This window comes from Bufo bufo, chromosome 1 (assembly GCF_905171765.1).
Source record: "Bufo bufo chromosome 1, aBufBuf1.1, whole genome shotgun sequence".
Lineage (NCBI taxonomy): Eukaryota > Metazoa > Chordata > Amphibia > Anura > Bufonidae > Bufo > Bufo bufo.
Window position 1 is genome coordinate 341941337 of NC_053389.1, and position 26773 is coordinate 341968109.

A 26773-nucleotide genomic window follows, 5' to 3' on the forward strand; every position below is an offset into this window, starting at 1 on the left:
TTTTAAAATGGTTTATTTAAGTGCAATCTTACAAGCAGTAATGCCTTTGCCTATGAAGTAATTTTGATGCAAACCAATGATTGTGAATGTTTCCTTGGAGGTAACTGTGGTTAACAGAAGCAGAAGAAAAATGATTTCAAGCACTTTTTAAAACAACCAGTTTGCTCTTCTAATTCAATCTGCATGACAGACTGATATCAGCTACCTTGTCCTTGTTAAAGGGGTATTCCCATCTTAACGCTATGCCCCCAATGTCTGATGGGTGCATGTCTAAACTCTGGGACCCACACCTATACTTAGAATAGAGCCTGCAAAGTGCAGTAGGTCCCACTCATTCCTATGGGAGTTTCGAAAATAGCTGTGCACTGGCACGGCTAGTTTCGTCAGCCCTCATAAAAGTGAATATAGCTGTGGCTGCACTTGCTCAGTGCGCTTCCCAATTATTTCAATGGGACTTCGTGCCTCTCACCTATTTTCGTAGCTCTCACAGGAATGACTGGAAAGCTGCTGCGCATGTGCAGTGTGCCTTCCAGCATTTTATAGGCTCTGTTCTAAGTATTGGTGGGATCCGCACCTATCGGAGGACATTGGGGGCATATCCTATCGATATGCTCCCAAATGTCTGAGATAGGAATACCCCTTTGAACACTTTACCTGAGAAGATATTGAAATTATGTTAGTAGGGCTCATATGCATTTGAAATTGGGGTTTTGTGACTGTTATTTTTGATAGCAAGAATGACCCTGTAAGTTATTGCAATTTATCTAATCAATCTTCTTAACAATTTTGAGTTAGTGCAAATTGACTACATAAAAACTGAAAAAGCATCAGTAAAAAAGAGGTCACTACTGTGTGTATGGGTTTGTGTGTGTGTATATAATGTACTGTGTGTGTGTATAATATACTGTTTGTGTGTATGGGTTTGTGTGTATATAATATACTGTGTGTGTGTGTGGGTGTATAATATACTGTGTGTGTATATAATATACTGTGTGTGTATATAATATACTGTGTGTGTGTGGGTGTATAATATACTGTGTGTATAATATACTGTGTGTGGGTGTATAATATACTGTGTGTATAATATACTGTGTGTGTGGGTGTATAATATACTGTGTGTGTGGGTGTATAATATACTGTGTGTGTGGGTGTATAATATACTGTGTGTGTGGGTGTATAATATACTGTGTGTGTGGGTGTATAATATACTGTGTGTGTGGGTGTATAATATACTGTGTGTGTGGGTGTATAATATACTGTGGGTGTGGGTGTATAATATACTGTGGGTGTGGGTGTATAATATACTGTGGGTGTGGGTGTATAATATACTGTGGGTGTGTGTGGGTGTATAATATACTGTGTGTGTGTGTGGGTGTATAATATACTGTGTGTGTGTGTGGGTGTATAATATACTGTGTGTGTGTGTGGGTGTATAATATACTGTGTGTGTGTGGGTGTATAATATACTGTGTGTGTGTGGGTGTATAATATACTGTGTGTGTGTGGGTGTATAATATACTGTGTGTGTGTGTGGGTGTATAATATACTGTGTGTGTGTGTGGGTGTATAATATACTGTGTGTGTGTGTGGGTGTATAATATACTGTGTGTGTGTGTGGGTGTATAATATACTGTGTGTGTGTGTATAATATACTGTGTGTGTGTGTGGGTGTATAATATACTGTGTGTGTGTGTGGGTGTATAATATACTGTGTGTGTGTGTGGGTGTATAATATACTGTGTGTGTGTGTGGGTGTATAATAAACATTTTGATGCTTTCTTTCTCACTTTCCCTTTTTATGTCCCTGTCCTTGTCTATTTTTCTTCATACTAATCTGTATTTCATAGTTTGCTGCACTTTAGCCGTGTTTGTGATTTCTAGTTGTTTCGTGAGGAAAAGCAGTGATTTGCATTAGAGAGTCCTAGTTTGCCTTGTAAATGCTACAATTACCTAGGCTATGGTTTTTATGCCCTGATATTTGCAGGTCCTCCGTTGCCACCGATGAGCCAGTCTCAACCAGCACGTCAACCTTTGCCTCCACCCACGTCAACATCTTCATTACTCAGACCCACAGCACCCCCATCTGGTCAACCAGTCAACACTGCACCTGTGCCACCTTTAGTCAGTGCTCCTCCTCAGCAACTTGGTAAGGAAATTAAGCAAATCTTAACGTAAGCTGTAAGCAATGGAAAGTGCTTTAATGAGAACATATTGGGGGTCATGAGTAGGGATTTGCATAAAACTTTGTTTCAATACTATACGGAGCGAGCGCTCTGTACAGTATTAGAATGTATTGGCTCAGAGGAGCCAAAGTTGTTATTACTTCGCGAGGTCTCGCGAGACTTCGCATAATAACTTCAGAAATTTATTTATACTGTAAAAATCCATTTCCCGAACTTGAGTTCGGTTCCAAGGTGCCACTTCGGGAAATGGTTTTACAGTATAAATCAATTTCTGAAGTTATTATGCAAAGTCTCGCGAGACTTCGCGAAGTAATAACTTTGGCTCCTCTGAGCCAATACATTCTAATTCCGTAGAGTATTGAAACAAAGTTTATGCGAATCAACTTCAGATGTTTTATCCGAAGTCGATTTGTTCATCCATAGTCATGAGGGGTTATCTTTGAAGCAGTTTTTCTGTTGGTCTACTTTGTGACATAGTTATCGTACTTCTCGCGTCGCTAACCACACCCACTTCCTACCCACGTTTCAAAACTGGAGTGAATTGTGTAAAATGCAACACCAAGAATTTGTGTTTTTTTAAAACTTTTTTTAAAGCCTTAATTCTGGAGTGCACGGCTTGATAAACTCAAATCAAACCTCGTGTTTGCATCATTTTATACTCGCTTGCGCCTTAATCTAAGCGCGAGTGGCGTTTCAAACCCTCCCTAACTAGTTCTTTCTAAGGGTCGATTCACACGTCCGCATCCGTTACGCAATTTTGGAACGAGTGCAGACCCATTTATTTTCAGTGGGGCCAGAATGTGCTGTCCGCATCCGCACTTCCGGATCCATGCTTCCGTTTACGCAAAAAAATATAACATGTCCTATTCTTGTCCGCAATTACGGAGAAGATTATGCATTTTCTATTATAGTGCCGGTGATGTGTGGTCCGAAAATTGCAGAATGCACATTGCCGGTGTCCGTGTTTTGCGGATCCGCAAAACACTTATGGACGTGTGAATAGACCCTTAAAGAGGATGGGGCCAGCGGGTCTGACAAATATTATCTTTTACTCCAATTTTTGGTGTAAAAGAAGACCAAAATCTACAGCAGCTTGGAATTGCTGTAGATTGCAGTCTAGGTGCACAGACCTGAGGATAGGTAATCAATATTAAAATCCTGGAAAACCCTGTTAAAAAAAAAAAACATGCATAGTTTATTAAACTCACAAATTAAAACCAATATAAGTACTTACAGGAAAAAAAATGCATTCAACTCATATCTTGGAAACTGCCCAGTTCGAGTTTTCGTTCTCACTTCTAACCTAAGAGGAAGCGCCAGATCAGATGTCCTGACATTTTTTTATTTTCCTCCTCCTCCTGAGATTATATCTTGTGGTATTAGAATTAATATAAATTTGTCAGTTATTATACAGCTAATTAATCGTATTGTGACTGTCTTCCACAAATCACATTTATGGCAGACCGTCACAATATCAGAGAACTGGTATAAATGGAACTGAATGTGCTGGGCCAGCCTTTCCCTGCCCTCTGTGGCTCCTTTTCGGAAAATAGTGAGGGCAGCATACAAACGCTACTTGCGGCAATATTGTATCGCCATGGCGTTTAAAAAGTCACAAAGTCAGTATTTGCAACTTTTTCCCTCCAGAAAACTAGCGCAGGAAGATGATAAATAGCAATACTGTAAATATCCAAGCTGTGTGTAATGCTCCAATGAGGGCAAAGCAGGGTGGAATGGGATATCAACAGATTTGGGTGCTGGTTCACATCTGCAGTAATATAACAAATGGCACCGTTTAATCTGTCAAACCTGATGAGATGTATTATCTGCCGTGAGAGTGCATCTCATGTGTCTGTATAATCAGAAGCTAGTCATCATTCCCTGGATTGTGCCTGGTGTAAGAAGGTACAAGGAATCATTGTGGATGATAGGTACGTGTCAAAGAGGTTCCTGGCCTCTGTGGAGTAAGAGCTGTTTTTTATGTGTCAGCAGCAGTTGCTGTTTGACACCTTGATTCTTAGTATGGCTATAATAGCTGATTTGGGACGACTCATACTGGGAGTAGTCAAAGTGCTGGGTGGGTGACTACTACCCATGTTCCAGGCCGGGTTTTGCCAGGCATAAAAACCAGCCAGCACTGCCAGGTGGAGAGGATTACCCCCGTCTGACAGTGGAGCTCAGGAGGTGTGTGTGTGTGTGTGTGTGTGTGTGTGTGTGTGTGTGTGTGCGCGCGCGCGCTGGGATCTGAGGGCTGTGCTGGGATCTGTGTCTTGAGCCGGGCTGGAGGGCTCAGACTCCTGTGAGGGCGAACAGGTTGCCCAACACCTGCCTGTGGACTTGACAAGGCAGAACTTCCAACAGGGTGTGAAGTAACACCCAGGAGAAAAAGTGACTGTTTTGTATATGAACTTTTCATGTGTGTGAACAATCAGCAAGCAACTTGCATTTTCGTTTTGCTTTCACGTGAATAAACACTGATGTTTTGAACCAAGAACTTGTACTTTTCCTCTGTGCTGCACCCGCTAATCCTAACTACCAGAGCGAATCCCCACACTGTGTACATTCTAGAGTATATGGACCTGAAGCATGGTGAATAAGCCTCTGACTGCTGATTTGCTACAAGCCAGCCATACACTGCCTGACATGTCAAGTCCCTAGGTCCCTTCCTTAGAAGTTCTCCTCTGAGTGTTCCCTGAAGACTAGCACAATACTGCATTTACATCTCCAGTTTCCAGCGATCCCTCTTATGTGTAAAGCCGTGTGTCTGTCTGCTGTAAACTCTACATAGTCCTGACTACCTGCTGTACGCTGTCCTCCTCCAGTATTAGGTAAGATGTCATCTGGTTTTCATGTATAAGTACCTGGATGGCTAGTGAATTGAGTCTCCAGTTATCAGGTTGTTACCTGCAGTCTAGGGTCATTCATACTGGTACGGACAAATGGTTTTATCCTTGGCAGGGAAAAGTCCATTGCGGGAGATTTATCAAAACTGGTGTAGAGGAAAACTGGCTTAGTTGTCCATAGCAATCAATCAGCAATCGATCCTTTGGAAAATTAAAGATGGAATTTGGTTGCTATGGGCAACTGAGCTATTTTTCCTTTCCACCAGTTTTGATAACTCTCCCCCATTGTGTCTGTGTTGACGTGTAACCGCTTTCAGCCCATTCTCTTATGAAAAATCTAAATGCATAAGAGATTTCATCTCAGTAGTATATTGAGGGTTTTCCTTTGTAATATAGTAAAGGCTTATTGCATGAAAGGGGGTTATTAAAGGGGTTGTCCTGTCCTGTAAGCCCCTGCGTATGATAAAGCCAGTCAGTACCAGTACATGGAGTTGCTTTACAGTTTTTGCCTGTTGCATAGGAGAGTCCTGTTACCTTGATGCTTTTCTTTGTCAAACAATACTGTGGAAACATGCAAATGTCTAATCTTATGCCTGGATCCTTTTGCAATTGACTTTCATTGAAGAAGAAAAAAAGGAAGGAATTATTTTCATTGCTGTTTTTTTCTCATTCCCCCCCCCCCCCCCCCCCCCCCCCCCAAATAAGCTGCCAAGTGTTAGCTGTAAGTAAGGAAATATAGATTTCTTTACATTTGCTGTGTGAGTGGCAAAGTGTTCCCTTTTTTTTTTTTTCCTGTGTGTTTTCCCATAGGCTGTGTGTGTGTATGTGTGTATATATATATATATATATATATACACCCCCAAAATGCTTAGGAATATCTTTTCACAGCCCTCCTTTTGGGAGCACTTTTTAGAGTTTGTTTTATGTTCATCACAACGTTTCTTATGTTTAGAGGATAATCAGTCTGGTCTACTCCTTTCCTCCTTTCTTGTTGCTTTTTTGGTGTAAAGCAGAGATGGCCAACCTGCGGCCCTCCAGCTGTTGCAAAACTATAACTCCCAGCATGCCTAGACTGCCTACAGCTATCAGCCTACAGCAGGCCATGGGGGGAGTTGTAGTTTTACAACAGCTGGAGAACAGGTTGGCCATCCCTGGTGTATAGCCCTTCTCTTTGGCTGCCTTTGGGATTTAAAGGACAGTATTTGCTGAATCTAGGTCCATGCAAGATTTACCTGTAATTGAATAATGCATTTACCCCACATGGGAAATGCATAAATGCATATAATAAAGAAGAAGGTTGATCTTATGCAATCCTTCTGGAGGCCTCAAGTCATAGGCAAGTATTTGTGGAGGTTTGTAAAGATCTGTCGCCTCTCATGACGTGTCAGGTTTAGTAAAAACTCATTTCCCATAAAATAGCAATTCTGGAGCATCTCTTCTTATAACTGTTATTTTTCTCTTTTATTGCTCCTAGAAATTTAAAAAGTAATTGCCAACTGCATGTTACTAGGGCCACAGTCAATCAGACCCCAAAAAGTTGAAGTCCCGAGTAGGACAAAAAAAAGGGGGGGGGGGGGGGGGAGAGTTTAAAAATTAAGTTTTACAAAAAATTAAATAAAGTAAAAAATAGGGAAAAGTAGACATATTGGGTATCGCCGCGTCTGTATCGACCGTCTCTATAAAAAAAATCACATGACCTAACCCCTCAGATGAACAACGTCAAAAAATAAAATAAAACAGCGTTAAAAAAAACAACATTTTTTTGTCACTATTTTTTTTGATGCCCCCCAAAATAGTACCAATCTAAGGCTGCATTCACACGTCCGTGGTGTGTTGCGGACCCGCGAATTGCGGGTACGCAACACACCAGCCCGTCACCCCCATAGAAATGCCAATTCTTGTCCGCAAGCTGCGGACAAGAATAGGACATGCTCTATCTTTTTGCGGAGTTGCGGACCTAAAGATCGGGGCCGCGCACCGCAAATGCGGATGCTGACGGCACACTGTGTGCTGTCTGCATCCATTCCGTCCCCATAGAGAATGAATGGGTCCGCACCCGTTCCGCAAAATTGCGGAACGGATGCAGACCCATTTTGCGGACGTGTAAATGGAGCCTAACAGTCACCTCATCCCACAAAAAATTAACTCCTACCTCAGACAATCGCCCCAAAAAAATAAAAAATAAATATGGCTTTTAGAATATGGAGACACTAAAACATAATATTTTGGTTTAGAAAATGCTGTTATTGTGTAAAACTTAAGTAAATAAAGTATACATATTAGGTATTGCCGCGTCTGTAACAACCTGCTCTATAAAACTACCACATGTCCTAACCCCTCAGATGAACACCAGAAAAAAAATAAAAACTGTGTAAAAAAAAAAAAGCCAGTGTAATAGCAAGCGATCAAAAAGGCATATGCACCCCAAAATAGTGCCAATGAAGCCGTCATCTCATTCCGAAAAATGATACCCTACCTAAGACAATCGCCCAAAAATTGAAAAAACTATGGCTCTCAGAATATGGAGACACTAAAACACGATTTTGTTTTTTGTTCCAAAGTAGAGAAATTGAAATTTGGAAATTTGCTAGTTTTTGGTTAATTTGGTATTATTATTATTTTTTTTATATAAATAAAAATTAATTTAAAAAAAATCTATTTTACCAGTCTCGTGAAGTACAATATGTGACGAGAAAACAACCTTTAGAATGGCCTGAATAAGTAAAAGCGTTTTAAAGTTATCACCACATAAAGTGACACATGTCAGATTTGCCAAAAATGGCCTGGTCCTTAAGGTGAAATATGACAGGGTCCTAAATCACCACCCTTCCCAATTTTACATATAAAATTATATAAACAATCAAAAAATACACATAACCGGTATTGGTGCATCTGAAAATGTCTCAACGCTTAAAATATAAAAATATTTCTATTGTACACTGTAACAGAAAAAAACTAAAAACATGATTCTCCATTTTATTTATATTTATTTATTTTTTTGCTCACCTAAAAAAAAAAATCGAATAAGTGATCAAAAATTTGTATTCACCCCAAAAATGGTATCAATAAAAAATTCAGTTCCTCCCAAAACAAGCCCTCATACAGTTGTGTGGACGGAAATACAAATTGGCGATGCAAGAATTTTTTTGCCAAGGTTTTTATTGGGGGCATGTCCTAGCTATGTCTACGATGAAGAGGCTGCGGCAATCCATAGGTCAGTGATGTCATTTTGATCAGTTACATGGCCTAGGCACAGCTCAGCCCCGTTCATCAGCACCACCACTACCAGTCTTCCACCGGTCAGGTATTCGTGAACTGTCAACAAACCCTCATTTACTTACGTGAACAAACCCTCATTTACTTGCATTATATGCATGAAAAGCTAGTAAACTGGTGAATTTGACACTGTCAGAAATGGCATTTATTGCTTTGTGGTCTTTGTTCTAGTTTTGCCGCTATTTATTTACAGCTGTAGTGCTTGAAAATGTTCCTAAAACAGTTTATGCAGAATGCCATTATGGACGGCTCGAGTTCAGTTTGTAACTGGGATTTGACTACAGAAATGATCTAACGTAAGGGCTTCACACTGATTGCTTCAGACCACAGTGGATAACCACCTCTCTCTGGAGGTGTGCTAAGGGTACTTTCACACTAGCGTCGCTGGATTCCGGCAGGCAGTTCCATCGCCGGAACTGCCTGCCGGATGCGGCAATCTGTATGTAAACGGATCCGGATGCGGATCCATCTCACAAATGTATTGCAATACTGCATCCGTTGTCATGTAGAAAAACTGATCCGGTATTTATCTTTTTCAAATTTTTGAAGGTGTGCGCATGCACAGACCGCAAAACTGGATCCGTTTTTCCGGAACACTTAGGGCTGCATCCGTCATTAATGCATTTCAATGTAAAATATTGCCGGATCCGGCATTCCGGCAAGTGTTCCAGAATTTTGGACAGACACAATACCGTAGCATGCTGCAGTATTTTCTCCATCCAAAAACCGTACAGGGACTGAAGTGAAGACATCCTGATGCCTACTGAACGGATTGCTCTCCATTCAGAATGCATTAGGATTAGTTTTCTTCTGGTATTAAGCCCCTAGGACAGAACTCAATACTGGAAAAGAAAAACGTCTGAAAGTACCCCAAGTATATCCACTTATATATTTTATATTCTGCATTGTGTGTATACGGATGGCTCAGTATAGGGAGGGTAAATCTGTCTGGCCTGGCCAAATCTTAGCTAGGTGTAGCAATAGTTGGAAGCTGGGTCTGCACAGTGACTAGTCATCAATGAGTCTGCCCTAGAGTAGTAGAAATGTTTTTCACATTTTATTTTTGTATTTTATTTAATTTTTTGTATATTTGGCGTTTTGGGGGATTTTTTTGCTGAAAAATTGACAGCTCCATATCTGGTATGAAAGTCTATGGAAATTCACATGCAGGACATGCAAGCTTTTTTTTTTCAGTTTGTTGTTGGGTGTGTCTGGGGTTTTTCTAAAAAGGCAGCATGTTGAAGCTGTGGGTTTTTAAAAAATTTTTTATTTTTTTTTCTTCTTGCTATTGGGGAAAATGCCTCACAAACACTATCCACACGTTTGTTTTGAAAAAACTCCCTAAAAATACCTGTGGTGTAGAAACATCTACTTCTAGGACCCTTCTGAGATTGAGTTATTTTACACATTAATTTAATGTTATACCTGTAAAAATGCAACCACGTGATAAACGATAAGGCAGGAGCCACACTGCCGCATGTTCCACGTGACATTTGTGCAAATTGCTAAATCGCAGTCGCACAAGACTTGCAGTGGGGTTCATGATGGCAAAGTCTTGTGTGACTTGCACCCTGTCACTTAAATTCCAAGTGTTATATTTTCTGGGATCTTTGCATGTCAAACTGCAGCACCAGTCATGAGATGCAATGTCACTTGTCACATCACTGTGTATCACCGAACTAGAACCCCCCCCCCATGTGGTTTTAAAGGGGTGATCAGCAATTGCAGTGGTGAGCAGGTGTAATTAGAAGTATGGCGCCCCCATTCACTTTTATGGGACAGCTCTGTAGCATTCACTAGAACAGAGGGTCGTCCCATAGAAGTGAATGGGGACGCCATACTTGTAATTGCACTGCTCACCGCTGCAATGCAGGTAAGCAGAGCAGAGCTCCTATGAGCGCTGCCTTCTCTTCAAACAACTGATTGGTGGGGGTGCTGGGGCAATCTAATATTGTGACTTATCCTGAGGATGGGTCATCCACAGCAAAAAGTGGACGACCCCTTAAAGTGCACCTCAACTGCGACTTGCAGTCAGCTCAGCTGGAGTTTGCTCAGTCTTGATTATAGATGTATGTTTTAGATTTTTATTTATTTATTAAAGGGGTTGTGCAGAGTTTTCAAGTTATCCCCTATCCACGGATTGGTGGGGGTCCGCTGTACTCGGCTGTCTCCAGCAGATCTATAGAGAATGACTGGAGCTGCAGTGTATATGCTTGGCCTGCCGCTCCCCCGTTCTCTAGATTAGTATGGGCCCCCGCGGCCCGACCTCCACCCATCAGTAACTTATCCCCCTTTTCTTTGACTCATTGGTTGGAAACTTGCTTGTGGTAGTTTTCTCTGTATTTTTGTAGTAATTGATTGTATGAGAAGACCCTGTTTTTGTGAGCAGTTATAGCGACTGTCAATTCTCTAAGTGAAATGTATTGCAGAGCTTCTCCCCTTGTGTGTTGGTACAGTCAGTTCTCCATGTCATATTGTAATAGGGTATTTTCTTACCAGCTTGAGTTGCAGTAGGTTTCGCCAAGCTGTATTTTTGCTGTGCTGATATTTACTCCCGTAGATCCCCTGGGAAGGACGCCTCCCCAGAGAACAGAAATATACTGGTGAAACTCTATGCGGGGCTATAATTAGAGTGGCACGCTCTGGGTGCTTGTAATTATGTGTTCCAGTCGAGCACCTGAAGACCCTGCCGGCGCTAGCCGGCGCCATTTGTGCCGTTCACTTATCATTTGGGCATTGCTGATTACTTTTTTCATAATGTCTCTTTTGCTAACTAATGTACATGAAGACTTCTCGCTTCAGATGCTTCGCACAAAGTAGAAAGCCGTGGGTCAAATGCTTTAAACTGCTGATCCATTTACACTGTGCAGTAATCATGCGCGGTCATAACCGACTAGTGTGTACGAGGGTCAGTGGTAAACCGTAAAGCTGGCATCTATCATGCATCTTGACACTGTAAAAAAGATTATTATTTTTTTTTTTAAATCACACACAGTTCATACAAGGGGGGCAAATATAACAAAAACGGACCCCCACACCAGCACAGACCCATGATAAGGTTATGATAAAAAGCAAAGCTCTAATGAAGCCCCAATCAGTTCTGGTATGGGGAACCACTTCTTTTAGGCTACTTTCACATACGTGTTTTTGTTGTAAGATTTTGCGATCCGGTAGGAGATCTCAAAACTGTTCTAATGATGCAACTGGCATCTGATCAGAACGGGTTTGGTTGTATTATATGGAAAATGAGGAAACTGGTTGACTTACAGGGGTTTTGATACCGGATCCAGCTTCTTCAGTTCCCTATGCCGAACACAAACACAATGCTTGCTGTAAAAAAATAAATCGGATTGCTTCTTTTTGTGTGTTTCAGGTGTCTCTCCGCTCCCCACCAGTGACAGCACTTCTGTTCAGAACAGCTACGACACAATAGAAGGCGGTGGGTTCATGGGTATGTGCCTGCCATTTCTCTATTATATCACAACGCTCTGAGGTCTAAACTAAGCCCTTGTCCCTTTACCGCATGTTTGGATAGTAGTTATTATTGTGACAGTGAGAATAAACGGGTTGTCCCATCTCATGGGAATAACCCACAGTAGGCACTGTCTGTGAGTGGCCGGAATTGTGGAAACCTGAGTGGGCGCCACCCTGCTGTTTTCATAGCTTTCATAGCCGTAAATGGGTTGTATGCAAACAAGAAAGCAGAGCAAGCAACACTGTTTCCGTAAGGGCTCATGTACATGGTCCGCAAATCACAGATCCAGAGTCAGTGTTCCGTGTTTTGTGGAACAGAATGTCCTGCCTTTTATAAAACGGACAAGAATAGGACTATTTTTTGCGGGTGCAATGGAACGGATATACGGATGAGGACATCACACGGTGTGCTGTCTGCATCTTTTGCGGCCCTATTGAAGTGAGAGTCTGCATCCAACTCGCACAAAATGCAGTTCAGATACATAAAAAAAATACGTTTGAGTGCATGAGCCCTAATTCAGGAGTTATGGAAGCAGTTTAGCTTGCTGGGTGATCCTGTTTGCAAAGATTTTATTTACTGCTATGGTAGTAAGGCTACTTTCACACTGGCGTTTTGGCTTTGTTTGTGAGATCCGTTCAGGGCTCTCACAACCTGCCCAAAACTGATCAGTTTGCATTCTGAATGGATAAGGATCCGCACAGAATGCATCAGTTCAGTCTCCATTCCGCTTTGCCGTTTGAAGACAGATGGCTAAAGATAGTAGGAATGTAACATAAAAAGACATTAATTGAGATAGTGGTCTCCCTAAATGCCTAGGTTTTGTACCTGTGGTATATGTAGCCTTGGGGGTACACACACCATATGTCTCTTGTATGTATCTCAATGCACAGTCGTCATGCTAAACTTTGAAAGTGCAGCACAGTGTATGATCATGCCCTTTAGGCCCCTTTCACACGGGCGAGTATTCCGTGAGGATGCGATGCGTGAGGTGAACGCATTGCACCCGCACTGAATACCGACCCATTCATTTCTATGGGGTTGTTCACATGAGCGGTGATTTTCACGCATCACTTGTGCGTTGCGTGAAAATCGCAGCATGCTCTATATTCTGTGTTTTTCACGCAACACAGGCCACATAGAAGTGAATGGGGTTGCGTGAAAATCGCAAGCAAGTGCGGATGCAGTGCGATTTTCACGCATGGTTGCTAGGTGACAGTCTATTCACTGTATTATTTTCCCTTATAACATGGTTATTAGGGAAAATAATAGCATTCTGAATACAGAATGCTTAGTACAATAGCGCTGGAGGGGTTAAAAAAAATTAAAAAATTAACTCGCCTTCTCCTCTTGTCCGCGTAGTTCCCGGTCTCTTCTTTACTTTAATGATGAACTAACGGCTAGGACCTGTGGTGACGTTTGATCACATGCTCCAATCACATGGTCCATCACCACGGTGATGGACCATGTGATTGGAGCATGTGATCTGATGTCACCAAAGGTCCTTTAGCCCACAGCTCATCATTAAAGAAGTAAAGAAGAGACCGGGAACTACGCGAACAAGAGGAGAAGGTGAGTTAATTTTTTTTTTTTTTTAACCCCTCCAGTGCTATTTTACTATGCATTCTGTATTCAGAATGCTATTATTTTCCCTTATAACCATGTTATAAGGGAAAATAATAACATCTACACAACACCTAACCCAAGGCCGAACTTCTGTGAAAAAGTTTGGGTTTGGGTACCAAACATGCGTGATTTTTCTCACGCGAGTGCAAAACACATTACAATGTTTTGCACTCGCGCGGAAAAATCGCGGGTGTTCCCGCAACGCACCCGCACATTTTCCCGCAACGCCCGTGTGAAAGAGGCCTTAGGGTACATAAAAAAAATTAAAATTCAGAAATGAAATTTCCAATTTTTATAAATTTTCCCGAATGCAACTTTTAAAGGCTTTGGATGCCTTAAAGGGAACCTGTCACCGGGATTTTGGGTATAGAGCTGAGGACATGGGTTGTTAGATGGCCACTAGCACATTCGCAATACCCAGTCCCCATAGCTCTGTGTGCTTTTATTGTGTATAAAAACCGATTTGATACATATGCAAATTAACCTGAGATGAGTCAGAGCTTGAAAATATGACTCTTCTCTGGTCACACAAGTAAGATATGACTCTTTTATGTTAATTTGCATATGTATCAAATCAGTTTTTTTACACAATAAAAGCACACAGAGCTATGGGGATTGGGTATTGGGGATGTGCTAGCGGCCATCTAGCAACCCATGTCCTCAGCTCTATACATCAAATCCCGGTGACAGGTTCCCTTTAACACTAAATTGTTGTTCATTTGCTTCCTAAATGCAAAATTACTGTAAGCAAGTTTTTAAACTGTGTAAGGCTACTTTCACACTCGCGTTTTGGCTTTCCGTTTGCGAGATCCGTTCAGTGCTCTTACAAGCGGTCCCAAATGGATCAGTTTGCATTCTGAATGGAAAAGGATCCGCTTAGATTGCATCCGTTTTGCCTCCGTTCAGTCTCCATTCCGCTTTGGAGGCGGATACTAGAACGCTGCTTGCAGCGTTTTGGTGTCCGTCTAACGAAACTGAGCCAAACGGATCCATCTTGGCACACAATGTAAGTCAATGAGGACAGATCCGTTTTCACTGGCACAATAGAATGGTGTTTAAGACGGATCTGTCTCCATCTCGGTTAAAGATAATACAAACGGATCCGTTCTGAACGGATGCAGACGATTGTATTATCTGAACGGGTCCGTCCATGACGGATCTGCACAAAACGCGAGTGTGAAAGTAGCCTTAGAGAAACAGTGAAGTACCAGCTCTGTTAAATGTGTGGGCGCACCGGGTTACTGCAGCTTAGCTTCCATTCACTACTTAAGTCATGGCATATTAAAGGGAATGATCTATTGTTTGAATCATGTTTTTATGTTAAACATAGTTTTAGAGAATTTTTGGTGGTTTTTAAAATTTTCCAATATCTATATTTTAACCCCTTAAGGACTCGGCCCTATTTCACCTTCTCAACTTGGCCATTTTTTGCAAATCTGACCAGTGTCCCTTTAAGTGCTGATAACTTTAAAGCGCTTTGACTTATCCAGGCCATTCTGAGATTGTTTTTTCGTCACATATTGTACTTCATGACACTGGTAAAATGAAGTCAAAAAAATTCATTTTTATTTATAAAAAAATACCAAATTTACCAAAAATTTGTAAAAAATTGCAAATTTCCAAGTTTCAATTTCTCTACTTCTATAATACATAGTAATACCTCCAAAAATAGTTATTACTTTACATTCCCCATATGTCTACTTCATGTTTGGATCATTTTGGGAATGATATTAAATTTTTTGGGGATGTTACAAGGCTAAGAAGTTTAGAAGCAAATCTTGAAATTTTTCAGAAATTTTCAAAAACCCAATTTTTAGGGACCAGTTCAGGTCTGAAGTCACTTTGTGAGGCTTACATAATAGAAACCACCCAAAAATGACCCCATTCTATAAACTACACCCCTCAAGGTATTCAAAACTGATTTTACAAACTTTGTTAACCCTTTAGGTGTTCACAAGAATTAATGGAAAATAGAGATACAATTTCAAAATTTCACTTTTTTGGCAGATTTTCCATTTTAATAATTTTTTTTCCAGTTACAAAGCAAGGGTTAACAGCCAAACCAAACTCAATATTTATGGCCCTGATTCTGTAGTTTACAGAAATACCCCATATGTGATCGTAAACTACTGTACGGGCACACGGCAGGGCGCAGAAGGAAAAGAATGCCATACGTTTTTTGGAAGGCAGATTTTGCTGGACTGGTTTTTTTGACACCATGTCCCATTTGAAGCCCCCTTGATGCACCCCTAGAGTAGAAACTCCCAAAAAGTGGCCCCATTTTAGAAACTACGGGATAGGGTGGCAGTATTGTTAGTACTAGTTTAGGGTACATATGATTTTTGGTTGCTCTATATTACACTTTTTGTGAGGCAAGATAACAAGAAATAGCTGTTTTGGCACCGTTTTCATTTTCTGTTATTTACAACATTCATCTGACAGGTTAGATCATGTGATATTTTTATAGACCAGGTTGTCACGGACGCGGCGATACCTAATATGTATACTTTTTATTTTATTTATGTAAGCAAAGAAAGCATGTATTTGAAGCAAAAAAAATCATGTTTTAGTGTTTCCATAGTCTGAGAGCTATAATTTTTTCAGTTTTTGGGCGATTACCTTGGGTAGGGTATGATTTTTGCGGGATGAGATGACTGTTTTATTGGCACTATTTTGGGGTGCGTGTGACTTTTTTTGATCGCTTGCTATTGCACTTTTTGTGATGTAAGGTGACAAAAAATGGTTTATTTAGCACAGTTTTTATTTTAAATTTTTTACGGTGTTCATCTGAGGGGTTAGGTCATGTGATATTTTTATAGAGCCGGTCGATACGGACACGTCGATACCTAATATGTATAATTTTTTTTTTATTTATGTAAGTTTTACACAATAATATTTTTGAAACCCCAAAAAAAAATCAGGTTTTAGTGTCTCCATATTCTGAGAGCCATAGTTTTTTCAGTTTTTGGCCGATTATCTTAGGTAGGGGCTTATTTTTGTGCGGGATGAGATGACTGTTTGATTGGCACTATTTTGTGGTGCATATGACTTTTTGATCCCTTGCTATTACACTTTTTGTGACGCAAGGTGACAAAAAATGGTTTATTTAGCACAGTTTTTATTTTTTACGGTGTTCATCTGAGGGGTTAGGTCATGTGGAATGTTTATAAGAGCCGGTCGATACAGACGCAGTGATACCTAATATATGTATGCTTTTTCTTTATTTTTATTTGAAACTTTTAATTTTTGGGGGGAAAACTTTATTTTTTCAACTTTTTTTTTCACAATTTTTTTTGTCCCACTTTGGGACTTGAACTTTTGGGGGTCTAATCCTTTACAATGCATTCCAATACTTCTGTATTGGAATGCATTGGCTGTATGAGTAATACTGTGTGTTTTACTCATACAGCTTCCGGCCTGTGAGATCCAGGGGGCTGGATCTCACAGGCACATCACAGGAAGGCAGCGGCGATGCCTCAGGAAGGCATCGCGCTGCCTTCCATACCATCGGGTCCCCCCCACAGCCCCATGGGGACCCAATGGCACCGCTGCCGCACTATAGAAAGCCGCAAACCGCAGGTCTGAATTTAGCCGAGGTGCCTGCTCAATGATTTGAGCAGGCACCTTGTTCCGGCGGTTATCGGAACAACACATGACGTACCGATACGTCATGGGTCCCTAAGGGGTTAAAAAATAAAACCTAAAATCGTGCATTTTTTGCACTAGCCACTAAGTCTAATAGAGGCCACTTTTTGGACTGTACAGATCACTTAACTGCAGTTATCGGCTTATTACAGGCAGGATTACAATGACAGATGTCGCCTCTATATATAGATAACAAAGGATCCATCATTGACAATAGCTGAAAGCTTATCTGCTCCATCCTGACCTCTGCACAGGTCACAGAGCATACCTAGAAAACTCTCCCATAGAAGTCAGAGGTCCTCTCCTGACCATTGTGTCTATGGCCCATGCGGCAAGGGACTCTGGCAGGCTGTTCCGGCAGGTGAACAGCCTGTCAGATCCGTCCTGCCTCTAGTGCATGCGTGCCCTCGCTCCGGCCCAGTTGACTATAATGGGGGGGTTGGGGGTAGGGCGGAGTTCCGGCGGCATCACAGCAGTGCACGCCGAGAGGCCGCCGGAGTAAAAGTGCTACGTGTCGTACTTTTATTCCGGCGGCCTCTCGGCGTGCACTGCTGTGCTGCTGCCGGAACTCCGCCCCGACCCCCATTATAGTCAATGGGGCCGGAGCGGTAGTCCAGGGGCACGTGTGCACTAGCGGCAGAACGGATCCGACAGGCTGTTCACTTACTGGAGGTCCGTGCCGCTAGTGTGAAAGTACCCTTATAGGAGCAGAACAACTAAAGTAACGGAAATGCCAGGTGCCGCAAATAGCTGATATATTAACGTTCTGCTCATAGCCCTGTTTTTTAACCGAAATCAAAAACGCCTTCCTGCAGAATTTTTTTTTCGGTCTCTTTGATGAAATCTGTGACAGAGCCTCAACAAGCACTTTATGGGTAGAATTTGTTAAAAAGCATTTGGAATAAAGATAAAGTATTTCTTGCCATAAATTGTTTTACAGCATTTAGTGTTGTTAAATGTTGGGAAATATTAACAAGGACCTGTCTGCTCCCCTGACATGTTAAATACTGGTATTCCTCCCCCATGATATAATTCTCTTCTTCTAGGTGGAATAGCAGAGGTATGGCATGATGCGGTTGAGCTCTTTTTTTTATTTTTTTTTGCAGTGAATACACATTTCTACTAAAAACAGTGATTTCAGCAGTGGTAACAGATTTATTTGGGAAGGCTTTGTTAAGGCTTTGTGGTTTTAGGGCACCTCTTACATGTGTGTATCTAAACCAATTAATAGGCAAACACCTTATATTGCTCCATATATTGTTTTTTTGTTCCACTCCTGTTTTTGAGTGAAAATATACCTAAATTGCACTGTGATACCATTACATGAAGGAGCTGCGTTATGAAAAATACTAGATTTTTTGAAACCTGCAACTGGATCTGAGTACTTTTGTAGCTGCACGTAACTAAAAATTTAGTGTTGCAATGGAGCTTTTCAATATTCGTAAAGCCCAGCCTGCTATTTGTCCTTTTCCTTATTTCTCCGTCCACCTCACTGAGGTGGTCGCATACACTCAGTTTAAATCTTCATATGCCACCAGCCATATCTTCTATTAGAAGCTGTGGCAAGGAAAGAGCTACAGCTGGAAGGTCACACCCCCCCCCCCCCAGCTGTCAGCTTGAAATAAATCTAGCAGAGCAATGAATGTGGAGATCTCTGGATCATGTGAGGTACAGGGCTGGTTCTGGCTTTGTTAGAAAGAGATTGTCATGTACTACATGATCTCTGATTTAAATTTTTTGCGTCAGTTATGACATAACTCCTTTTAACCACTTCCCGACCGCCCATTGACCATAAACGTCCTGGGCAGTGGGGTTTATTTCTGATCGGACATTTCTGAACGTCCTTTCAGAGATGGCAGCTGCATTCTAATCGTGCAGCTGCCGAGCGGGGGGCCTGCTGTCAGTGACAGCAGGGCACCCCAGAGAGAAGGCAGGGACCTTTCCTGGGTGTTCCTACCTTCTAGATCGCTGTATACACAGCACTGCATGAGCGATGTGTATACAGCAAGGAAGCAATGTACACTTCCTGTCCTGGCCTGGTGGTCATGTGACCGCCGGGGTCGGGGGAGTGCAGGAGCTGTCGGGTCTTCCACAGACCTCGATCAGCCCTGCACTGAGGCTGTACAGCGCAGAATTATGCTGTACAGCCTGTCTGGGGGGTGTATTTCCACTGTAACCGGGGCTACTATGTCAGCCCCAGTTATAGGAGAAATCAATAGTTAAAAAAATAAAATAAAAATCTGAAATAAAGTTTAAATGTCCCCCATAGGTCTTGTATGCCCTTATGGGGGAACACAACATGTAAAATAAAAAAAATTGGGGGGGGGGAAAGTTTCACAATTTTTTTTATTTTTTTAAATGTTAGGATACTTTCACGCTTGTGTTAAACTTTTCTGGTATTGAGTTCAGCCCTAGGGGCTCAATACAGGGGAAAAAATGATCAGTTTTATCCTAATGCATTCTGAATGGAGAGCAATCCATTCAGTATGCATCAGGATGTCTTTTGTTCAGTCACTGTACGGTTTTTGGATGCGCAAACCCTCAAAAAGGTAAATACCAGATCCGTTTTTCCAGATGACAACCGGAGAGACTGATTCGGTATTGCAATGCATTTGTGAGACAGTTCCAGATCTGTCTACAAATGGTATCCGTTTGCATACAGATTGCCGGATCCAGCTGGCAGTTCCGGTGACGGAACTGCCTGCCAGAATCCAACAACACAAGTGTGAAAGTACCCTAAAAAATAGAAGAATTTTTTTTTTTTTTTTACATATTTAGTATCAGTGTCCGCAATGACTGGCTCTATAATAATATCACATAATCTACCTCATCAGGTGAATGCGGTAAAATAATAAATTATGCCAAAACTTTTTTTTTTTGTCACCTCTATTCACAAAAAACATGTCAATCAATCAAAAAGTTGTATGTACCCAAAAATGGTGGCAATAAAAACGTTACCTCGTCCCGCAAAAAGAAAGCCCTCACAAGACTATAGCCAGAAAAATGAAAAAAAATAAATGGGTCTAAGAAAATGGCAACACAAAAAACATGATTTTTTTTCCCCCTAAGAATGTTTTTGTGTAAAACGGTAAAAAATACATATTTGGTATTGTTGCATCCGTAATGACTGTATCTATAATAAATATCACATGATCTACCCCATCAAGTGAACAGTGTAAAAAAGTTTTTTAAAAATGACACCAAACCGCTTATTTTTGTGACTTCACCTACCAAAAAATTAGATAAAAAGCAGCCAGAAAGCCAGATGTACCCAAAAATGGTGATAATAAAACTACAGCTTTTCCCGCACAAAATAGCCCTCACACAGCTCATTAAATAAAAAATAAAAAGTTATCCCTCTTAAAAACCATGACAAAATTCCATGTTACAAAATCCAGATGCCGTTCCTTCCCTTCTGAGCCCTAGCGTATCCCCAAATAACAGTTTACGACCACAATTGGGGTGTTGCTGTATTCAGGAGAAAGTGGGTAGCAAATTGTGGTGTGATTCTCCTGTTATCTTTTGTGAAAAAGAAAGTTTGAGCCTAAAGCACCATTTTCTTGTAAAAATAATGTAATTTTTCATTTTCACACCGTAGTATTAAAATTTCTATGAAACACCTGTTGAGTGACGAGCTCGCTAAACCCCTTAAAAATTCCTTGGGTGGTGTAGTTAACAAAATGTGGTCACTTTTTGGGGGTTTTTACTGTGGGGATACCTCCAGGGTCTCTTCAAATACAACATTGTGCCCAAAGACCATTCCAGCAAAATCTGCCGTGCAAAAACCATATGGCGCTCCTTGCCTTTTGTGCCCTGCCGTGTGCCCATACAGCGGTATACAACCACATATGGGGTGTTTCTGCAAACTTCAGAATTGGGGTAATATTGAGGTTTGTTTCGTTGTTAACCCTTGATGTGTTCCAGGAAAAAATTGATTTAAATAGAAATCTGCCAAAAAAAGTGAAATTTTGAAATTTCACCTCTATTGTGACTTAATTCCTGTGGATTACCTAAAGGGTTATCAACATTTCTAAAACCAGTTTTGAATAGTTTGAGGGGTATCGTTTCTAAAATTGGGTAATTTATGGGTTGGTTCTATTATGTAAGCCCCACAAAGTGACTTCAGAACTGAACGGTCCTTTAAAAAAGCTGACTTTGGAAATTTTCTTAAATTTCAGAAATTGCTTCTAAAATTCTAAACCTTCTAACGTCCTTAAAATGACATTACCAAAATGATGCCAACATAAAGTAGACTTATGGGGAATGTTTAATGAATGAGTATTTTATGAGGCATCACTATCTGTCTTAAAAGCAGAGAGATTCAATTATACAAAACTTTTTTCAAATGTTAATTAACTTTTTGATTTTTTTTTTTTTTTTTTTTTTTTTATAAATGTAAAACATATTGACTCAAATTTACAATAACATGAAGTACAATGTGTCACGAGAAAATAATCTCTGGCTTAAAAGCGTTCCAAAGTTATTACCACATAAAGTGACTCATGTCAGATTTGCAAAAATAGGCCTGATCAGGAAGGGGGAAAATGGCCCGGTCTGGAAGTGGTTAAAGGATATGGACCTCTTTGGCATGAAAAAGATATTCAATTTATTTATTTATTTTACTTCTTTTATGTGAGTTTTTTTTTTCCAGTAGGCTGCTATCTTTACTAGCTCTCCTGTATCAGCGCAGCTTAGGGCTCTTTCACACTTGCGTTGTCCGGATCCGGCGTGTACTCCATTTGCCGGAATTACACGCTGGATCCGGAAAAACGCAAGTGAACTGAAAGCATTTGAAGACGGATCCGTCTTCAAAATGCGTTCAGTGTTACTATGGCAGCCAGGACGCTATTAAAGTCCTGGTTGCCATAGTAGTAGTGGGGAGCGGGGGAGCAGTATACTTACAGTCCGTGCGGCTCCCGGGGCGCTCCAGAACGACGTCAGAGCGCCCCATGCGCATGGATGATGTGTCCATGTGATCACGTCATCCATGCGCGTGGGGCGCCCTGACGTCACTCTGGAGCGCCCGGGGAGCCGCACGGACGGTAAGTATACTGCTCCCCCGCTCCCCACTACACTTTACCATGGCTGCCAGGACTTTAGCGTCCTGGGAGCCATGGTAACCATTCAGAAAAGGCTAAACGTCGGATCCGGCAATGCGCCGAAACGACGTTTAGCTTAAGGCCGGATCCGGATTAATGCCTTTCAATGGGCATTAATTCCGGATCCGGCCTTGCGGCAAGTGTTCAGGATTTTTGGCCGGAGCAAAAAGCGCAGCATGCTGCGGTATTTTCTCCGGCCAAAAAACTTTCCGGTCCAGAACTGAAGGCATCCTGAACGGATATATATATTCACCTAAAGAATTATTAGGAACACCTGTTCTATTTCTCATTAATGCAATTATCTAGTCAACCAATCACATGGCAGTTGCTTCAATGCATTTAGGGGGGTGGTCCTGGTCAAGACAATCTCCTGAACTCCAAACTGAATGTCAGAATGGGAAAGAAAGGTGATTTAAGCAATTTTGAGCGTGGCATGGTTGTTGGTGCCAGACGGGCCGGTCTGAGTATTTCACAATCTGCTCAGTTACTGGGATTTTCACACACAACCATTTCTAGGGTTTACAAAGAATGGTGTGAAAAGGGAAAAACATCCAGTATGCGGCAGTCCTGTGGGCAAAAATGCCTTGTGGATGCTAGAGGTCAGAGGAGAATGGGCCGACTGATTCAAGCTGATAGAAGAGCAACGTTGACTGAAATAACCACTCGTTACAACCGAGGTATGCAGCAAAGCATTTGTGAAGCCACAACACGCACAACCTTGAGGCGGATGGGCTACAACAGCAGAAGACCCCACCGGGTACCACTCATCTCCACTACAAATAGGAAAAAGAGGCTACAATTTGCACGAGCTCACCAAAATTGGACTGTTGAAGACTGGAAAAATGTTGCCTGGTCTGATGAGTCTCGATTTCTGTTGAGACATTCAAATGGTAGAGTCTGAATTTGGCGTAAACAGAATGAGAACATGTATCCATCCTCTGATGGCTACTTCCAGCAGGATAATGCACCATGTCACAAAGCTCGAATCATTTCAAATTGGTTTCTTGAACATGACAATGAGTTCACTGTACTAAAATGGCCCCCACAGTCACCAGATCTCAACCCAATAGAGCATCTTTGGGATGTGGTGTAACGGGAGCTTCGTGCCCTGGATGTGCATCCCTCAAATCTCCATCAACTGCAAGATGCTATCCTATCAATATGGGCCAACATTTCTAAAGAATGCTATCAGCACCTTGTTGAATCAATGCCACGTAGAATTAAGGCAGTTCTGAAGGCAAAAGGGGGTCCAACACCGTATTAGTATGGTGTTCCTAATAATTCTTTAGGTGAGTTTGTGTGTGTGTGTATGTGTGTGTGTGTGTGTGTGTGTATATATCTCTATATATCTCTATATATCTCTATATATCTCTATATATCTCTATATATCTCTATATATATCAGGCCATGATCATACTGTGCTGCACTTTCAAAGTTTAGCATGACTACTGTGCATTGAGATACATACAAGAGACATATGGTGTGTGTACCCCCCATTTTACATTCCTACTATCTTTAGCTATCTGTCTTCAAGTGGCACATTTGTTGGTTCCATACTGGTCTAATTACAAAGATCTGGAAGCTGAAAAAAATTTGGGTTTTATGATTCATTGCTTTTTTTTTTCTGTCCTAGGGATGGTTCAACCTGTTCAGCCTACTCCACCACAGAATCCTAAAATAACAAGGAACGCCTACCCATCATTACCACCTGGTTACCAGAATGTTTTTCCAGCAAGCGGCCCAGGCTTAACACCTACCAACCAGCAGTATCCTAATAGACCACAGCCTCTTTCACAGGTAGACTTTTTATTTAATTTTTTATGTATTACCTCTTACATGTTAGACCATCAAATCTTAAAGGGCTGCCTCATGTCAGTAAATAGCATTTATTGTGTAGATAAAGTTAATGTAAGGCACTTACTAATGTATTGTTATTATCCATATTGCTTCCTTTACTGGCTGGATTCATTTTTCCATTACATTATACACTGCTCGTTTCCAGGTGTTACGACCACTGTGCAATTCATCAGCGGTGACCATGCTTGTACACTATAGGAAAAAGTGCTAGTCTCTATGGTGGCTGGGACCGCTAGAGTGGGCATAGGCGTGCTCACTTTTTCCTGTAGTATGCAAGCATGACCACCACTGTTAGATTGCAGGGTGGTTGTAACCATGGAAACGAGCAGTGCATAATGTGATGGAAAAATGAATCCAGCCGGCAAAGGAAGCAATATGGACAATCACAGTACATTAGTAAGTGCCTTAATTAAGTGAGTTGTTAACTCTCTCTACGTGATAAATGCCACTGATATGAGACAACCCCTTTAAGTGAGAAACAAAACTTTATTCAGATCTGATCCAAAACAAACATTTTATTAACATATGATTGGTTCAGTATTTAAATAGACCAAGATTTGTAATATCTTGCCAAAGTCAAAACTGTAAAATATAATGATACAATTTAGTCAACTATCAGCTCTCAGATTGTTACAGGTATGAATCCAGTCAGAAAACAGCAGCTGCACAGCGTATCATATATTCTATTTGCTGGAACAGAAAAAATTCAGTGGGATAACGCAAGTGGCATAATCCAGTGCTAAAAGCAAGATAGAGCGGTGTAGACTTCTGTGCGACAACATAATGGCTAAGGAAATGTATATTAATGCATCACTTTAGATTATTATTGGACATCTAGACATCCACATTCTTGTAATAAATGTAAAGTGGCCTATTCCAGTGACCTGTTCCCTAGAAACAACAGAATAATTATTTTTTAAAGTGAATCTATCAGCAGTGTTTTGCTACCCTAACTAATGGAAGCATAAACTACTGACGGATCCCCTCAGCAAAATGCAAGGGTCAGTTTATTTAATAGCCATATTGCTAAAATCTTGTATTGAAGAGCTCCAGCGCAGGATAATGCTGTTGTCTCCATGCTGTTGTCTGCACTAGGGAAAATCTGTAAATCGTCAGGGGCGGGGGAGAAAAGTCCTCATGTATATTAGGATTCATCACTGTGTCTTGAAGAGCTCCAGCCCTGGAGCTGTTCACTACAAGGTTTCAGCAGTCAGTAGTTTATGCTGCCCTTGGTTAAAGCAGCAAAAAACTTTCACTGATTCCCTTTTAGAAGTAGGTCTGTCTTCATTGGCGATGCGCTTCCTCAGTGTATGTTGCTTCTGTCTTTTGAATGTGCCTTATCTACAGTAGTGTATCTTCTTTCCCTTTTAGCCCAGCTTTGGTGTGAACAGTTTGGCTTCATCGGTAGGAGGTCTGAGTATCCATCAAGCCCAGCAGTTGGATGGACTTCGAGCTGTGAATCTTCTCCAAGAGAGGAACATACTGCCACCAACTTCCTTCAAGGCTCCTGCACCTTGTCTGCAGGAAGATATCCAGAAGCTGAATTGTAGCCCAGAGTATGTTTGTCCTCTCTTTTGTGTAGTTATGTGTTCAAGTAACTCTGTTCAAGAAGACTTGTCGCCTCTCCTGACACATCTGACTAAATGTGTATTACCTTAAGGGTCCATTCACACGTCCGTAATTTGGGTCCGCATTCGTTCTGCAATTTGCGGACCCATTCACTTTCAATGGGGCTGGAACATCTGCATTTTCGGGATCCGCAATTTCGTTCCTGGAAAAAATAGAACATGTCCTATTCTTGTCCGCGGACAGAAAAGGCATTTTCTATTATAGTGTCTGTGATGTGCGGATCCGCAAATTGCGGATCTCACATTGCAGGTGTCTGTGTTTTGCGGATCTGCAAAACACTTACGGACGTGTGAATGGACCCTTACTTAATGAAATAATTCTGGAGCTCTTCTTCTTAGAGCTCTACATTTTTTCATTCCTCGGTTATTCCTCCTGAGTATTTATGGATTAACTATAAAATAACTGGACAGTCCCCTTCCCAGTCAGATTTTATGCACATTGCACTTTTGTTCTATTTTTGCTGTGCAAAAATTGTGATGGAATTGACATGCAGTTATCCCAGATTTCTTTGCAGGTCCTTCTAGAGTAGAAGGACCTGCATATAAGGTTACAGGGCCATATCTTTGCAGATGTGGAGTCCAGTGGGGCAGATTTATGAAAACAGTCTTAGCAACCAATCACAGTAAAGCTTTCATTTTAGCAAGGCATTTTACTAAAAATGAAGCTGAGCCCTGACTGGTGCTGTGGGCAACAAAAACAGGTTTTCTTTTAAACGGTTTAATAAATCTTCCCTCAGTGAGTGAAGCCACAAAGCTCCACAGAGGCGGGTGTGAGATACTCTGAGATCTATCTCTGAATATATCCCAAAACCAGGACATACCCACATTTTCACCCAGCCAGCCCCTGATATGAACATCAGAGCATTTCATGCTCCGATGCTCTCTTTTGTCCTGCGCTGAATTGCGCAGGGCAAAGGCATTTTATGGAGTTCCGGTGATGTACCGGGCTCTCCATATGGATTGCTAGGTGGAGGCTTCTGCCCTAGCAGTGAGCCCGGTGACATCACCGGCACTGATGGGCAGGCTTTAGTATAAATTCAGACTCCTGTACTCCACTTTGCTGTTTGGATAAATGCTTTTATTTCAAAGAGCGGTTCCAGTCAAAAAAACATTTTTCGGCATATAGCCTTCTTCAGTACAACTG

The 26773-nt window shown here is 41.4% G+C and overlaps 1 protein-coding gene across 1 annotated transcript in view; it reads left to right on the plus strand.

Moving 5' to 3' along the window:
- Nucleotides 1-26773, plus strand: part of SEC24A (SEC24 homolog A, COPII coat complex component) — a 112800-nt gene that overhangs the window by 23232 nt on the left and 62795 nt on the right. Inside the window, exons 3-6 of the mRNA XM_040442582.1 lie at nucleotides 1985-2146; nucleotides 11676-11753; nucleotides 23778-23941; nucleotides 25373-25557. Coding sequence (XP_040298516.1) covers nucleotides 1985-2146; nucleotides 11676-11753; nucleotides 23778-23941; nucleotides 25373-25557 — 589 coding nt within the window. The remainder of the gene's footprint in view (nucleotides 1-1984; nucleotides 2147-11675; nucleotides 11754-23777; nucleotides 23942-25372; nucleotides 25558-26773) is intronic.